The sequence below is a fragment of the Miniopterus schreibersii genome (assembly GCF_964146895.1).
Source record: "Miniopterus schreibersii genome assembly, chromosome: 19".
NCBI lineage: Eukaryota > Metazoa > Chordata > Mammalia > Chiroptera > Miniopteridae > Miniopterus > Miniopterus schreibersii.
The window spans coordinates 31463046-31478445 of record NC_138119.1 but is presented as its reverse complement, the minus strand read 5'-3'; the positions used below and the strand labels follow the sequence as shown (position 1 = coordinate 31478445).

Here is a 15400-nt window from a genome sequence, read left to right as displayed (position 1 = left end):
AGAACATACAGAGAAGAACAAAGATGGGAACTTTAGAATTGAACATTATAATAACTAAAATAAAAAATCAGAGATGGGTTCAGCAGCCCATGAAGAAGAAAAAGGAAAAAATCAGTAAATAAAATAAAAAATTTGCAATCTGAACAATAGGGAGAAAACAGACTGAAAAAACTGAACAAAGCCTCACAGACCTGTGGGACTATAATAAAACATCTAAAGCCATATCATCAGAGTCCTGGATGGAGAGAAAAAAGAGTGGGTTTTCTAAGTATTTGAGTATTTCTAAGTATTTGAAAATATAATGGCTGAAAATTTCCCAAATTTGACAAAAGATATAAAACCTACAGATTCAAGAAGCTGAAAAAACCTCAAACAGGATAAGCTCAAAGAAATTTACTCCAAGACACAGAGAAAAACTCCTGAAACAAAGAGACAAAGAAAAACATTCTTTTTTTCCTTCGGCAAAACAGATTTATTGGGGGGGGGGGGGTGTTTGCAATCCAGAATGTGCAGGCAAGGCAAGCCAGGTGGAAAATGGAGGAAGTCCAAAGGAAAGAGTCCTTAGGAGAGAAACGACTGCCGTACCCATGGGGAACAATTTACATGGCAGCAGATTTCTCATCAGAAGCCAAGAAGGTCAGAAGGAAGTGACACATCTTTCAAGGGCTGAAAGAAAAGAACTGTCAACCCAAATTCTATATCCAGTGAAAATATCCCTCAGGAACAAAGAGGTAAATTGAGACACTTGTCACCAGCAGACCTACCCTAACAGAATGGCTCAAGGAGGTTCTCTACACAGAAAGGAAATGATAGAAGAAGAAATCTTAGAATCAGTAAGGAAGAACAATGACGAGAGTAAGAATGTCGGTAAGTAGAGACTTTTTTCTCCTCTTGAGTTTTGACATATGAAGTAAAAATCACAATACTGTCTTATGTGGGTCTCAATATATATAGGGGGAAATATTTAAGACAATTATATTATAAACAAAGGAGGGTAAAAAAAGATAAGGTTTCTTACACTTCACTTAAACTGGTAAATGTTAACACTAGTAGATGGTGAAAAGTTTTGTATACACAATATAATACCTAGTAACTACTAAAAAGCTAAATAAATACCCTCAAAAATACTACAGATAAATAAAAATGGAATGCTAAAAAATGTTCAAGAAACCCACAGGAAGGCAAGAAAAGGAAAAGAGAATTGAAAAACTGAACAAAAAAAGAAACCCAAAACCAGTATTAACTTAAATTTTGCGACAAAGAGGAGTTGCAGTTGAGGACTTAGCAAGCAACATACCCCGTTGCTAAGAACACAGGCTCAAGAGTCAGACTTATGCCTGAACATTACCACCTTCTAGATGCTTGATCTTTGGCAAGTTATATAACCTTTCTAAACCTCAATTTCCTCACCTATAACATGGAGACAATAACAGTTATTATCCACAGGAGACCGTTCAAAGAATTAAAATTAATACGTATAAAACTCTTAGCCCAATGCTTGACATATAATGAGAGCTCAAAAAACATTAGCAATTATTTGTATCAGAGACAAGATAAATGTATTCCCAGATTCAGGACTTGAGGGACAAAGGAAGGCAGGGGTAAAATGAGCAAGTGAATATAGAGATTAAGTTCAAGTCTACATACAAAAGGACTCTGGTGCCTCTCCCACCAGCGCTAGAACACTTGCAGTCATGTTTACCCAAGAAAGGCAAGTGGAGGTTCCTTCTAGAGAACATGAATTTAAAAAAGAAGAGGCCTACAGAAGCTATAACTTGAGGGTTCTGAACAAAAAAGGCAGCAGACGACCTAATTTCAGTAGATGATGAGAGGGCAAACTCTAAAATTAACAAACCAAGAAAAAGTGACATATACATGCTAATTAGAAATATGAAAATGTCAAGAAAAATAGGCAAAATATAGAAACCCATTAGGAACTAAACAATATTGGGAGTGAGGAGAAACAAAGGACAGCTTTTGTTGCTGTTCTTGTAAGCCTTTTTGCTGTTCTTCTAAGCCTTTCAGCACGATTTTACTATAGAACAGAATGTTAGCCATGATTCTATTTTTTGTATTTAAACACTTTTGCACTATATCTTTTTTCACAGCAAGATTGTATCTCTGCTATAACAGAGAGAAACCTAATTTTTAAAATTAAATTATAAGCAGAGGTAAAAACTAAGAGGGGTTCTCCAATTACTAATAATAATTCTTCTATTCCAAATTCCAAAAGCTCAAGAATTAGGGATTTTCACCCTGACCAGGTAGCTCAGTTGGTTAGAGCGTGGTCCCAATACACCAAGGTTTGTTGGTTTGACCCCTGGTCAGAGCACATGCAAGAATCTACGAATGCATAAATAAGTGGAACAACAGATCAATGTTGTTCTCTCTCTCTTTCCCCCTTCTTCTCTCTCTCTGAAAATTTTTTAAAATTAAAAAAAAAAATTAGGGATTATCATATTTTCTCACATCTATGACAGATGGATCTTTACTAAGTTTCATGTCTTACGAGTCTTAAAGATCATTTAGTTCTTCTACGTATGGCCCCCATGCAGTGTTGAATTTCTTCTATAGCATGCCCAAGAAGAGGGCAGCAAGCCCAAGCAGGGACAGTCCCACCGTTAAATTCTTTCCTGAGCAATCCATCCCATTCATGGGCACCTCTGCTTGGGAACTCTTCTCTAAGCTAACATTTCTTTCCCTGTAAGCTCTGTTTGTTAGCTACGAGTCCTGCTGCTACTCCTTGGGCCAATTTGTCTGGCCTGTACATATCAGCTCTATAACAGTTGAAGACAGCTATCATGTCTACCCAAAACTTCTCTTGGTGCAAGAGAAGTCCCTAATCCCTTAGTCCCTAATATGTTCAAGCATTACACAACAAATAAAATAATACATAAAGTTATATTCTAAATGAGGGTGAATAAAAAAACAACACAAAATGTGTGTAACTAGCAATTATAACTATAATGTCTAAAATGTCCATAAATTAGGGAACAGTTAAATAATTGTGAAGCCTATGTACTATGTAATACTACACACACGTATACAAATACAGTTCTTGTACGGGACCTATAAAGCTTTAGTACATGTACCTATATGCATGTGCACCTCCCCCTACTAATCAAGTTTTCCTTGTTTATCTTCTGTGCTCAATGCCTACAGTATCTGGGACATAATTCATATTAAATGTTTACTGAATGAATGAATATATGAAAGAAAAACTTTATGCACAAAGACATTCACTAAATATTATGAAGCAGAGAAACAAATAAAAATGGCTAAATAAATTATGGTTTATCTTTCAGAACATATACAGGGGTGAGCAAAAGTAGGTTTACAGCTGTGAGTACTTGAAACACAGTTTACTCTTGTATTAATTATTGCATTATTTTCCATGCGAACAACTGTAAACCTGCTTTTGCCAACCACTGTATACCCATAAAAAAAGTTTTGAAGGTTATACAAACAGGAAAACATTTGGACAGTGTTAGAAAGGAAAAAAGTCAAGTATAAAACAGAATACAGCACAATTACAAACTCTGCTTTTTAAAAACTATGTATAGAAACCTATAAAAAATTTTATAGTAGTAACATCTGGGTGATAGAACTATGAGAGATAGCTCATTCTTTATTTTACATTTTAAAACTCTCACCTGAGGGTATGTTTATTGATTTTAGAGAGAGAGGGAGGGAAGGAGAAAGAGAGAGACCGATGTGCAAGAGAAACACTGACGGGCTGCCTCCGTATGCGCCCCGACCAGGGATGGAACCTTTTGGTGTACAGGACGATGCTCCAACTAACTGAGCCACCCGGCGGGTGAGAGCAGTTCTTTCTACTTTGCTAGATTTTCCACAATTTTATAAATGATTATATACCAATTTATGATAAAAATATATTTATTAGTATAAGTTCTAAAATTTGATTGTGAATTATAATATTTTAATAAAGTTGTTAATATGTGTATCTAAATCTTTATTGTAAAAACACAACAATAAAAAAAAAAAAAGAAAAGAAAAGGAGCTGGAAGGGATGTAAGAGACCATCCAGGCTGGTGCTCTCATTTTGTATACTAGAGAAAAGCTTTAGCTAAAATCACCAGTTCATTAGTGGCCAAACCCAGGCCGGGACTGGAACCTCCTCCCAATCCAGTGCCTTACAATACTTCTGCTGCTTTTATTTAGACAATGTTAGTTTAGTAAATCGAGATTTGATTAGGTACTTTTTTGGGCCCCAAGTTCATTTAAAAGAAGTGTTGCCCCAAAATAAAATTTTCTGAAGTAAATAGTCAACTGAGAGAGTGAGAAAGAAATCAATGGGATTTATATTAAACCAGAGTTCAACTCAAATATCTGACAAAAAGCCTTAATAACTATATAGTTCAATCAAGAAATGGACATGCTTGTGATCACTAAAATTGCTGAAATTCAAGAGCCTGGACAACGGCTGAAATAGATGACTTCCAAGCTTCTCTCCTAACCAAGGTTATTTTAAATGAAACGTCTTTATCACAAATATTATTATACATATAATCAGTAAATATCTCTTTTCAGTATTGAAATTCTCTGACAGAGCCTGATATAGATCCACATATTACACTAAATTTTTCATCACAAAGTAGCTTCAATGGCAGCATGGGTTCAAGGTCTACGTAAGCTATGAGTAATTATATTACTAATGGCTGGATATTTCATACTCTAAATATTAAAATATCTACAATGAGATCGCCAATTACACAGTCACCATCCATCCCCTTACTTTAACTCATATTAAAAATAATATTACAATTCCTTACCATAAAGAACAGACTGGATGGATATGTGCACTAATTATTTTAGCAATGCCTCTTGTCAAAAAATCCCAGATGACAATCCGGCCATCATTACAGCCAACTGCAAGCAGCGTGCCCCACCTGTTAAAGGTGCAAGTCAGGGCCATGCTGATACAATCCAAAGTTCCATCAGCTTCCTAAAAATTCAAATGAACACAAGAATATAGACAATAATACCCAGGTATCCAAATTATTCTTTAAAGGTTCTCTACCATCTATGACATTTTAATTAATTTAAATCATGATATACACCAAAATAATCTCTATGTACATCCTTATGCCTATTAAACTAGTCAAAATGGAGAAATATTTATAAAAGCTAACAGAGAATTTTTGGAAATAAATGTGACCAATCCCTTATATTACTTTGTACACACACTCTGAAGGACAAATAGGCCAAATATAACAAGATTCATTAAAAGTCATCCTATTGACCCAGTAATCATGTTTTTTGGAATTTATCCCAAGAAAAATAATTTAAAACAAAAACCCTAGAACAGCCAAATAAATTCTTTTATATTAATATCAAGCCATTTAAAATAATCATGACTACACTGAAATATATTCCAAGTATTACACAATACATTTTTACATTTAAAAAAGCAGACTTATATCATAGACATTGATTTATTACTATGTAAAAGCATTGGTCAAAACTAGAAAAAATCTATATACAGGTCATGGTGCTGTTTGTGATCCCTTCATCAAAGTCTTTTTTTAATTTAAAGGGAAATGAACTGTAAGATTTACATTATTTACATTATGGTGAGATGTCCCACCAATATTACTTATCTGCACCCCTTACTCAAAACCCAACATTTAGTTCCTTATTATAGCAAAAGATATATCATCATGTTTAATGCTTCTGTTGTCAAAAAAAAAAGAGAAAAAAAAGGATCAAAACGCATTTCCCAGTTAAACACAAAAGCCAGTGAGTTGTCATCTTCCTGAAATCACAATACTATACTCTTACCTCTGGATAATTCTGCCCAAAGGACTCTGCAACAAAGCAAAGAAAAGGAGTTGATGGAACACATGCAGCATACTGGGGGTCCTACAGCTCATGAACGGCGTATAGCAATGATCCGCACAGTGCGGATAGGGAACTAACACCCTTTCCTACTGTCATTATCACACCAAGATGGCACTTGCCTTTTAATTCTCATTATCTCCTAAGTTTATAGAGTTCTCCTGAGGCTATATGACCTATGATATTGCAACAGAGTGAATGCAGAAGCAGATGTAAGAATTCTGCCAACTTCTACTTGGCAAACTTTACAGAGATTTTTTAAAATGTAAAACAATGCCACTCTCCTAATTTTTTTGTTTTAAAAAAGTTATTTTTCATAGGATATGTTAGTTATGTAAACATGTAATGATATGGTTATTTTAAAATAACAAACTTTTTAAAAATCAAATCAGTCAAATTATCTTAAGTCCCAACTATTCTCTAAAACCTTTTTATTAACAGCAGACAACCAGCAGCAATCATTCCCCTTATTAATAACAGCATTTAGGTTGTAACATAATCTGGCAGTTGGTTAAACACACAAGTCTCTATTTCCTAAGCAAACAACATTTTGGTACAAAAATCCCTGAATGTTTTTCCTATCTTAAATTTGGAATTTATACACAAGTAGTAATAAACATTTCAAGCTATAGATGATATGATACTGCCTGCTTGTCAAAAGTTTAATTTCAGCAGCAGCACCATCTTTGTCAGTATTTACTTATGTAATTTCTTAAAGAGGTTATTACAATGATTTTTAAACTACACTCTGATAACTACAGGTCCAAGAAAGGTGTTTCACATATAGGGCAACCAAATAAGATTTCATTTTTAAAATAAGTCATCTGCTTTTTAAAAATAATAGTCTGGGCACATGCCCAGGTTTCTGGTCCAGTCCCCAGTCAGGGTGCATGAAGGATCACATTAATGTTTCTCTCTCTGTCTGTCTCTCTCTCTCTCCAGGGTGCATGCAGGATCACATTAATGTTTCTCTTTCTCTCTTTCTCTCTCTCTCTCTCTCTCTCTCTCCCTCCCCCCTTTCTCTTTCTAAAACAAACAAGCAAAAACAAAGAATCTGTAAACCACTTTAATTACATTTTGTCCTTTAAAAAAATTAATAGAAAACTGATGAAAACATTAAAACATCAAAAAAACACAGGCCCCATGGTTAAGAAAACTAAAAGATGAAACTCAAGATAACTAATTGCCAAAACGGTATTTATCTTGATTTATCTAATGTGCACCAGACTTATGGTGGCTGACTGCATTCAAAAGAAAAGAATGAAATGAAATGCTGAAACCAGATCAAGATACTACACATATTATTATGTGACTTGCTTCTTGAACAATATATCCTGTACATCTTTCCAAATCAATAATATAGCTCTACATTCACATGGTTGAGAAACAAACAAAAAGGAGCATTTATTTAAAAATTAAAAACAAAACAAATTTAAAAACACAACCTAAAAATATTAAGAACTCAGGAAGGAACAGAGTGTCACTTGTGCTGTGCTGGAAGAAGGAAAAGCCACACAAAAGATTCTGAGAGAACCTGAACCCAGGGACCATTTTAATGCACGATTCTGTATTTTTGTTTCATGTTTTGGGGTGGGTTTTTTCTTTTTTTGAGGTCCATCCTGGTTAGCAGGGTTACAATAAGGTGTTTAAAGGAACACAAAGGGAAAGTGACGCATAAAGAAGACTAAGCTAGTTTGGGACACTTTGGTTGCAGGGCCTGAGCAAGAATGCTGTCAGGCAGGGTCATGGAAGCACAGTCCATTTCCTCAGAATGCTCGAGAACACTTTTACATTCTCCACCCTCCCACCATCTACCATTCTGTGTTCCAACTGGATTACCTGGATTGCTTGTAAAGACCACTACCAGGAAAAACGATGCCCAAAGATGTGAATGCCAGACACAAAAAAGAATTTAACCTCATAATATACTTGATAATTCAAAAAACATGAATGATTTTTATAGTTAAATAGACATTTCCAATACTGATTACAGAAGAGAAATCCTTGACTGGACCAATAGTTAAACAACACACTGTAAGGTTATTAAAGGACTACTATTTTTTTTAAAAAGAGGGGCAGAAGGTTCATATAATTTTGTGCAATTTCTCTTAAATCTCAAGCAGCAGATAATTACTGTTATTTAAGCCATTTCTTTTTTTTAAACATTGTTTATGTTTTTATTTTTTTATTTGATTTTTTTAGAGAAAGGGAGGGAAGGAGGGAGGGAGGGGAGAGGGAGAGGAGGAGGCAGAGAAAGAGAGAGACAGAGAGACAGAGAGAGAGACAGAGAGAGATCCATAGGCTGCCTCCCACACACACCCAGACCAGGACCAAACCTTCAGCCTGGGTAAGTGCCCTGACCAGGAACTGAACCTGCCACCTTTTGGTATACAGGACGACACTCCAACCAAGTAAGCCACAATGGCCAGGACTCAAGCTATTACAGAGCAGAAAAAATACTCAAATATGGATAAATTACACTAATTCTCATAGAACAATTTTCATTGGTGTTACGTGAATATAAAAGCAAAACACAGTGTATATAATATCTCATTTTTTTTTGTTAATGTGTGTATACACACACACACAAGCAGAGGCATGAAGAAAAATATGAAAGGAGACACGTGGGATTATCAATAAAAGGGAGGAGGCAAGGAAAAAAACACCTTAAAAAAGCATTCATACCTAAAACACTAATTCAAAGGAATATATGCACCCCTATGTTCATTGCAGCGTTATTTACAAGAGCCAAGATTTGGAAGTAGCCCAAGTGTCCATCAGTAGATGAATGGATAAAAAAGCTGTGGTACATTTACACCATGGGATACTACTTGGCTGTAAAAAGGAAGAAAATTTTACCCTTTGTGATAGCATGGATGGACCTGGAGAGCATTATGTTAAGTGAAATAAGCCAGTCAGAGAAAGACAAATACCATATGATCTCACTTATACGTGGAATTTAATGAATAAACTGAACTAACAAGCAAAATAGAGATAGACTCATAGACAGCAGGCTGACAGCTCTGGGTGGGGGGTGTTGGGTTTGAGCAAAAAAGAAAAAAAGAGAAAGAACTCATGGACATGGACAACACGGTGATGACTGTGGGGAGTGGGGGGGTTGGAGGTGGAAGACGGTATGAGGGGGCAAATGGTGATGGAAAAAAAATAAAGGGAAAAAAAGCAGTTGTAGTTAAAACTATACATTATGAGTGTGTATCTACATGAATGTATTAAAAATCGCGAGATCTATTATCTCCTAATGTGTAGGAACAGTATCTTTACAGTGTTAAATGAAGAAAGCAAGTTGCAAATAATGTATATAAAAAGCCTGTACCACCCTCACATGTTCACCTTTGGCTGTGTGCCCTTCTTGTATAGTAGGTCCTCAAATAATGTCCTTTCATTATAACATTGATAAGATGCTGCTGTAGGAACTTACAGCAATTAGCCCATGGCAAAATTGGTTTCATTAGACTATGTCATTTTGCTTAAAGTCACAGAACCTATCAATGACATTGAGTATATGCCTTTTTGGAATCTGAGTTTATAGACTCCTTTCAGTGCAAATCACACCAGTTTCTTCAGGTGTCGCCTCCTTTTCTTCTATCAGTATCCTTTCTCCAAACTGCCTTTTAGCTTTCCAGGCCTTTCAGGCCTTCTTCCTCCCAGTCTAGTGATAGGGAATAATGTTACTCTCTAAACTGCTGAGCGTCCCCTCCTTAAAGAACTGATTATCATGACCTCTAAAATTTCATGGGCCTTTTCTCCCAATGGTTCTATTATTTCCTACTTGCCGACTTCCTATTGAAAGTTAGGTCCACAGTAGCAGTTTCTATTCTGCTTCTTCAATCTAACAAGTGATGACAGAGTTGGTGGCATTTCTTTTAGAGAAATGCACTTGCAGGTGTCTAGATAACTGATCCCACCCCACCCACTCCAATCCAATACTATCACTACCATAATTACTACATTTCCTAGGCTCCAGTCTTGCCTCCCTCAACACTTCACAAAGTAAAGGTGCCACAGCCAACTTTCTAAGCCCCAAACCTCATCATCTCACTTACCTGCTACAAAATCTCCCTTGCTAAACAATATGCTAAACTCCTAAATGTAATTTTAAAAAGCAATTTCAATCTAGCCTCAGCCGGTATTTTCCAGTTTATCTTTGACTAACTCCCCATCGATACCTAGTATAGAACCTTGTATAACCCACCCTAAGCACTGGCTATAAACTGCTAACCATTTCCTGAACATACCACACACATTTTACCCATACTGTTCTCTGCACTGGTAATTACCACTCCAACTTGTCCCTCTGGAAAAATCCTACTTCATCTTTACTGTCTGGGTTAAATGACACTTCCTCTGTAAAATCATCCCCAAATTTTATTGCCAATCCCAACAATACAAAATTAATTGCTCTCTTAGCTGTTTCCATATTATTCACAGTTATCTGTTTATGTTTCTCTCTTCCTAGTTCTATGTATTTATCCAGGGTAAAGCTGTATCTTATTTCAATGTTTTTCAAACAGCGGGACCCAATCTATCATAAATGGATAAATCAACTTAGTGAGCCACAAAGTTTATAACAGATTAGAAGATACCAGAAGACACTTAGCTTAAAGATTAAGTGTAATTTTGAGAAACGCAGTTATATATATAAGTATATATAATGGGTTGTGATAAAGCACAACTACTTTCCAGCTGGGCATTCAGGAGCCTCCACAAAAATTGATGGCACCAAGCCCATTTCTTGAGCTTCTCTTTATTCACAGCTTGGCCCACAACCTGGCCAAGCAGATAAATTCTTTAGGTCTCCTCTCACTGATGTCTTAAATCAAGCATATCCCTAACAAGCACTCCTCCCCATATCGTCATACTACAGTCTGTCAATATTTTACCAATCTTAAAAGTCCACTCAAAACTCCAACTCCTCCACAGGCTTTTTGTTTCTGATTACCTTTCTTCCCCTGCCCCAAAGACATTCGTTCCCTCTTTTAAATGTTCTTAGTTCTTTGTAATGACTCTAAAAGGCCTTCCTAGGTTCTGCAATATGTTATGGCTATTTACATAATCATCTTAATCTTTCTACATAACAAAAAGCCCCTTAAAGTTTCTTAAATATCTTTGTAGCCCTTTGTACAACCAAAAACACCTGATTTTTTTTTTTTTTTAAGAGAAACATAACCATTAAAGACAGCAAGTCGTTTAGGAGTTCTGGAAAACCTCAGACATCCCTAGGCTATCATGCTAAACACCTAATGAAAGCCTCGAAGAAACCTACAGTTTTTTAACAACTTGGGTAAGGGGTAGAGAGGAAATGACTCAAAGAGAGGATGATAAAAGGCAACTACCTCAGTAGTTCACACCTCAGTGTTTTACACACTGTCCCTGGTAGTTATGGAGCTTAAATAGGAAGTCAAGATAACGGAATTCCAGTGCCAACAATGCCATGTACTTGTTTAGTGCCTTCCAGTCACTACCTTCTGGGCCTTTTTTCATCTGTTCATTGAGGGACTTCAACTAGATGATCTCCAAGTTCCACCCTTAGGCATCCCGTATTTCTACAAAAAGACTTAATCTGTCCAGACACCCAAATCCCTGACAAGTCTTCAGGGCTTCACCTCAAGCCTCACTTCCTCGGATTCCTTCTTCTCCAGTAACTTTGGTCCTGCCTGTTCTGAGCTACTTCAGCACCTGTGATCCTTGTCATCAAAACTAAGTCACAAACTGTCCCTACTACTCCAAAATTGATTAGAAAGTAGCCTCGGGAAAGGCAATGCATTCTGCTTGGCAGAAGCTGGGCTTTCCCCTGCTGCTGCTGCTGCTGCTGCTGCTGCTGCTGCTGCTGCTGCTGCTGCTGCTCCTGCATAGCAGGAGCGCCTAGTGATCCGCAGAGAACCAGGTACCTAAGGTTGCAGCCTGAATCCCTCCCGCCCGTGTTCTCTCTTTTCCAGGACCAAAGGCTTCTCTAAAACGCAGCCATAACCCTCCTTACCGAGCAACTCGAGGTTCATCCCTGAGAACTCTGGCCGCCTGGTCTCAGCTCCAGCGACTACGCCTCTGCCCCGCCGGCTTCTAAGACTGCGTCTAGAAGGGGGGGCGCTGCAAAGACCCTGCCGCCAGCTCCAGACACTTTCTGGTTTAGAAGACCCTGCGGCTTCCGCTTTCTTCCCCCCGCCTTCCCCTTCGTTTCCAGTGGGCTGTCCATATATATGCCTAACCAAAAAAAAAAAGAACAAGCTCCCTCGAAATCATTTGATTATGAAATTGACTAAGGAGTAAAATTATTTTCGTCACTTAGTACTTTAGAAAGTGCAAGAACTTGAGAGCGTTTTCCCCTGGGTTATGTAAGTGAGCTGGAAATTTCAGGCACATCTTTAGACTACTAATGCTCGCTATGTTGTGTGTTCAGCAGCGTTGTCCCGGCCAGCTACATCGGAACCCGCAGGAAAGGTTCCGGGCAAATACGACTGACAGGAAAGCCGGAAGGGCAGCCCCAGTGCTGAGGCGTGGGGCGGAGCTGCCGTCGCCGAGGCTCGGACTCACCTGTAGGTAGCTAGTTATTGTGTATCTGTCTGTCTCGTGGGGATTACTTCACATTTGTAAAGATACGCCATCGATCCCACGGACATGTACGACAGTATTTGTTAGGCCTTTACCTCGGGCCTTACCGTGCGCCCGGTGTTGGCCAGGAGCGACCTGGGCGGGAGGCGGGCCGGGCCGCGCGGAGCCACAGGCAGCGGCTGGAGGCCGCCGAGGGGACTAATGGAGAAGCCAGCGCTGTGTTAACGCGTTTCAACTGTGGGTGTCACAAAAAAACAAGGCGTCGCTGCCAAAAATAGTTCGCCGCCAGAAAGAAGCGGGATCCCCGGTGCGGATTTCACACCGGCCGCCGCAGCTCCCCCCTGTGGGCAAGATCGTATTCCCGTTGCCTCCGTTTTCTTACCTGTGAAACCGAGGTGGTAGGGGCCCTACTTCCAGAATTATTGTGAGGATTAAATGAGGTAACACGTAGGAAGTGCTTAGAACAGCGAGTGCCTGGTGGACGTTAGCTCCTATTATTTACAGACCACTTTGCCCGAAGTTATCTCACCTCCTTAAGGCCATTGGGGTAGATATCAGTCCACTTTGACCAAATGCAGTAATTTTTTTTTTTTCTCCTTCCTTAGTGCTCTATAACTGTGTGTCTTACAGCTTGTGGTATCTTTGATCTGGTAGACTTGGCTGGACGAGGGTTAGCCGGAGCATATGAACACTTCCAGCTGCAAAGGAGGGCACCCAGATTTGTGTGTTGAAGGGGAGAAAAGGAAACTTAATATTCTTCCTTCTCCGTCTGAAGTAACTTGTATCTGTCATTCAGACTCGGTGTGGGAGAGAGAACTTGTTTCTTAGCTAGGCTGAACTTTTATCTCATTAAAGTTTTTTTTACAAATCCTCACTAAATCAGGCCAGTTGGTACTTACCTCTTCTCCAGATAAAAATCAGGTAGCTGAGTCCACCCTTTTCTTCAACTCTGCAAACACACCTTTTGCTTTTAATTTACTATAGTCTTATGGGACCGCCGCTGTGTATGCAGCCGGTTGTTGACCGAGACATCATCTCCTAGGGCGTGACTGCAGATTCATCAGAGCAGCGGGCCCTGCGAACCACCCCCCAAAGTGGAGAGACAAACTGGCCAATACAGACATCACAGCTTACCAGAGTGAAAGCCCCTGAGCAGAAACTTCTGCAGGAATCAGTGTCGGTGTATGAAAACCTGAACTGTAAGGAGGCGCAGCATGGACAAGTCTGAGAGTTAAAACTCCTGGGAGCCCGGCCGGCCGTGGCTCAGCGGCTGAGCGGCGACCTGGGATCCAGGCGATCGGGTTTGACTCCCGGTCGGGGCACGTGCCCGGGTTGTGGGCTCCATCCCCAGATCCCCAGTCCGGGGCGTGCAGGAGGCAGCCGATGGATGACTCTCTCATCATTGATGTTTCTCTCTTTCTCCCTCTCCTTTCCTCTCTCTGAAGTCAATAAAGATATGTTTAAAAAAAATAACAAGAACTCCTGGGAACCCAGTCATAGGGGTGTCACTACCCTTTTGTGAGTTTTACCTCCAGGAGATACACCAGTTCTCATACTGAATATGGGAGAAAAATCCCCTTGTGCTTCCACCAAGAGGAAAGGAAAGGAACTATTTTGAAATATGTCTGAGCATTCTGTTGTTCTTAACAAAGCTTGTCCTTGAGAGAAATTATTTTACCAGAGCCTAACCAACCTGGGAGAAGGGAAATTGCTAACTCCAACTCACTCTAGCTTTCCATATGGGAAAAGGGAAATATCCAGCTCAAGCCCACTCTGGCCATCTTGTCACAGGGGGAAGGGGGCAGGGGGGAGGGGAAGAGAGAGGGAAGGAATGGAAAGCACTTGTGAAGCTCACAGTCCAGGGCAGAGGCTCACTAAAAGACTGGGCTCTAATCTCAGGACTATAGAAGTCTTCTCTTCTCCTGACACCTTACCACCAGATTACTAAGGCCTATTTACTGCAGTTCCTTTTATCCAGTAAAACATGTCCAATTATCAAAAACAAATGACAAAACATACTAAAAGGCAAAAAAATGCAGTTTGAAGAGACAGAGAAACCATCAGAACCAGATTCAGATATGGCAGGGATATTGGAATAATCAGACATGGAATTTGAAATAACTATAATTAATATACTAAAAAGCTCTAATGGATAAAGTTGACAGCATGCAAGAACAGATGGGCAATACAAGTCAAGAAATGGAAATTCTAAGACAGAAAAAAATGCTAGAGATAAAAAATACTGTAACAAATAAAGAATGCCTGTGATGGGCTTATTAGTAGACTGGTCCCAACTGAGAAAAGAATCTCTGATCTTGAGGATATGTCAATAGAAACATCCAAAACTGAAAAGCAAAGAGAAAAGAGACTGAAAAAAAAAACACCAGGACAGAATATCTAAGAACTCTGGGACATCTACAAAAGGTGTAACACACAGGTAATGGAAATACCCGAAAGAGAAGAGAAAGGAACAGACCTTGCCTCCAGTAGAGCCGGAGGGGTGGATGTGCTAACAAGCAGCCCAAGCAGTGGGTTATAGTGGACGTCTGTCACCTCGGGCCTGTCCTGAATCTAGGTCCCTTTTCTAACAGCTCTTTGATTACCTTTTAGGAAATACATCTCCTCCATTGAATATAGTTTTAGTGAGCAGGAAAATCTTTCACCATAGAATCTGGAGTTGGATAGAGCCTTCCAGTTGTAAACCAACACTGCTAGATGGGCCTGGGACCTATGCTGGGCCAGTTGACAAAATTCTCCCTGGCTGCTGACTTAACGAGTAACGATGCTTCCTCACAGCCATAGTGAGGCCTTTGCAGTAGCCTGCAAATCTACCCTGGTTCCTACCCACCAATTCTATGAGCCTGACCTTCCAGGTTCTGTTGATTTTGTGGGCCCCTAATACCTTCCCAAAACATACTTCCTTTCTCCTAAATTAGCCATTTCATTAATTTTCTTAAAATATGAGAAAAATGAT

The 15400-nt window shown here is 39.1% G+C and overlaps 1 protein-coding gene across 4 annotated transcripts in view; it reads right to left on the bottom strand.

Moving 5' to 3' along the window:
* Nucleotides 1-12041, bottom strand: part of RBBP5 (RB binding protein 5, histone lysine methyltransferase complex subunit) — a gene marked incomplete at its 3' end in the record, with an annotated part of 29308 nt that extends 17267 nt beyond the window's left edge. For 2 of the 4 annotated variants that reach the window (XM_081122183.1, XM_081122182.1), the window contains exons 1-3: nt 11858-12041; nt 5803-5828; nt 4794-4966 (exon numbers count right to left, since the gene is read on the bottom strand). In XM_081122183.1, coding sequence (XP_080978309.1) covers nt 4794-4966; nt 5803-5828; nt 11858-11876 — 218 coding nt within the window. In that variant the 5' untranslated portion in view covers nt 11877-12041. The remainder of the gene's footprint in view (nt 1-4793; nt 4967-5802; nt 5829-11857) is intronic. The other 2 variants (XM_081122184.1, XM_081122181.1) reach the window with 2 other exon arrangements.
* Between the last annotated feature and the right edge of the window lie 3359 nt (nt 12042-15400).